Source organism: Hipposideros armiger, unplaced genomic scaffold (assembly GCF_001890085.2).
Source record: "Hipposideros armiger isolate ML-2016 unplaced genomic scaffold, ASM189008v1 scaffold_999, whole genome shotgun sequence".
NCBI lineage: Eukaryota > Metazoa > Chordata > Mammalia > Chiroptera > Hipposideridae > Hipposideros > Hipposideros armiger.
The window spans coordinates 374423-376025 of NW_017732349.1; the positions used below are offsets into that span (position 1 = coordinate 374423).

The following is a 1603-nucleotide window of genomic DNA, read 5'->3' on the forward strand; positions in this document are numbered from 1 at the left end:
TCGGTCTCCATGGCTAAGGCAACTTCTTTAGCATCACCCTACAGTCCCAATGTGCTCCCAGGTGAAAGTGCATAAATCCTGCCGAGCAGCTCCCAGACACATCTGAGGACAAACGAGTGATGTACGTCTCCAACAACGCCAACCATAACTCCACGTCAGGGAGCCATTTTTTTTCGGTCAAGAAAATGAGGTGTACAAGATGTAACGAGGAAAACAGCCCTCCCATCAATCCCCCTTTCCCAGGGCGGCCTGGTACCAGCACAAAGACCGCATTCAACACAGGCTGACATTCCCCCCTCACCCCACCCATTCAGCAGTGGGGAGGTCTGGGTGGGCGTGGGGCTCACGGCCCAAGGCTGGGGGAGGCAGGGTGAGGGGGCTGGATAACCTCGGGAAAGCCAGACACTGGGATTTGTGGTTTACGGGAGGGGGTCAGGCCTCACCTTCGCCCGCTTGCGCCGGCTGGTCCGTCGCCCCTCCGGAGTCTCCGCGATTCCCGTTTCCATGGGGGTCGCGGATCCAGGCACTACAGTAGGCCCGGTTTGAGGCCCGGCGGACCCCGGGGGCTCGGCCAGGCCCCCGGGAGGCGAGGCCCGTGGAGGCTCCTTCTTACGGGGAGTGCGCTCCCCGGCCGCCCCCGACCCGGCCTCCGCAGGGCCCGACAGGCCCGCCGGCGGCGCGGCCACCTCTGAGCCGTTCTCAGCGCCGGCCGCTGTCCCAGCACTAGTCTCCGACCCGGCCGCGGCCGCCGCGGCCGCCGCAGCAGCCGCCTTCTTCCCAGACAACATCTCGGACGGCCTGGCTGCTGACGGCCGTAGGGGCCGCTCAGTCTGCGGGGCTGAGGTTCCGACCGCCTCGCCTCGCTTCACTTCACGCAGTCCGCGCGCTGCCAACCGCCGACGCGTACGCACGCGCTGAGCGCCCTCCAGCCGCGTCGGGACAATAAGGCCCGAGACTCCCACGGCCCCGCCCTCCCCTGCTGCCATAGAGCTGCGTCCTTACGGCTAGAGAGGCGCCATGGCAAAGAGCGTGATGCTTTTCTAGAGCGTCTCCTTGGCCTTTGGAGTTGGTCCCAGCACCTTCCTGGTCCTGGCGCTTCTGGGCCAGACTGCACCTCCGACGGCGACCATTTCATCCAGAGAATTGCATGCATTTATATATTCATTCATTGACTCATTCATTCACCTACTCATTTGTCAATTCAGCCAATATTTATTAATGCTTACTAGGTGACAAGGGTTTAACTATGAAGTTCTTGCTTTCAAAGAGCGTACAGTCCAAGGAGAGGAAAACACATGTAATTGGTAGATCGTTTTATTTATTCACAATTATCCTGCTTGTACCGGGGAAATCTTGGAGAGCAAACGAGTTTTGTGGTAATAAGATTGACAGAAGTTAGGAAATTCAGGTTTGAGTCCAATGGGATTGCTTTAGTCCCCAGGGCTTTATTTTTGCCTTCTCCCTACAGCTGTCCCTCACTCTCACCTCCCTCCTTTCTCTATTCCCCACCCCACATACATAACACCTGTTTCTACAACAGGGTAATTCTTTCTAATGCTGCTGATGGCAGTGATAGTTGATTCTTTTAATTCTTCCAGGAATC

General features: G+C 57.9%; 1 protein-coding gene across 1 annotated transcript in view; it reads right to left on the minus strand.

Annotated features, from left to right (window-relative positions):
- The window catches only part of KDM1A (lysine demethylase 1A), a 72388-nt gene extending 71444 nt beyond the window's left edge, over positions 1 to 944 (minus strand). The window contains exon 1 of the mRNA XM_019631418.1: positions 444 to 944. Within this exon, the coding sequence (XP_019486963.1) occupies positions 444 to 788 (345 nt within the window). The 5' untranslated portion in view covers positions 789 to 944. The remainder of the gene's footprint in view (positions 1 to 443) is intronic.
- Positions 945 to 1603: the final 659 nt, after the last annotated feature.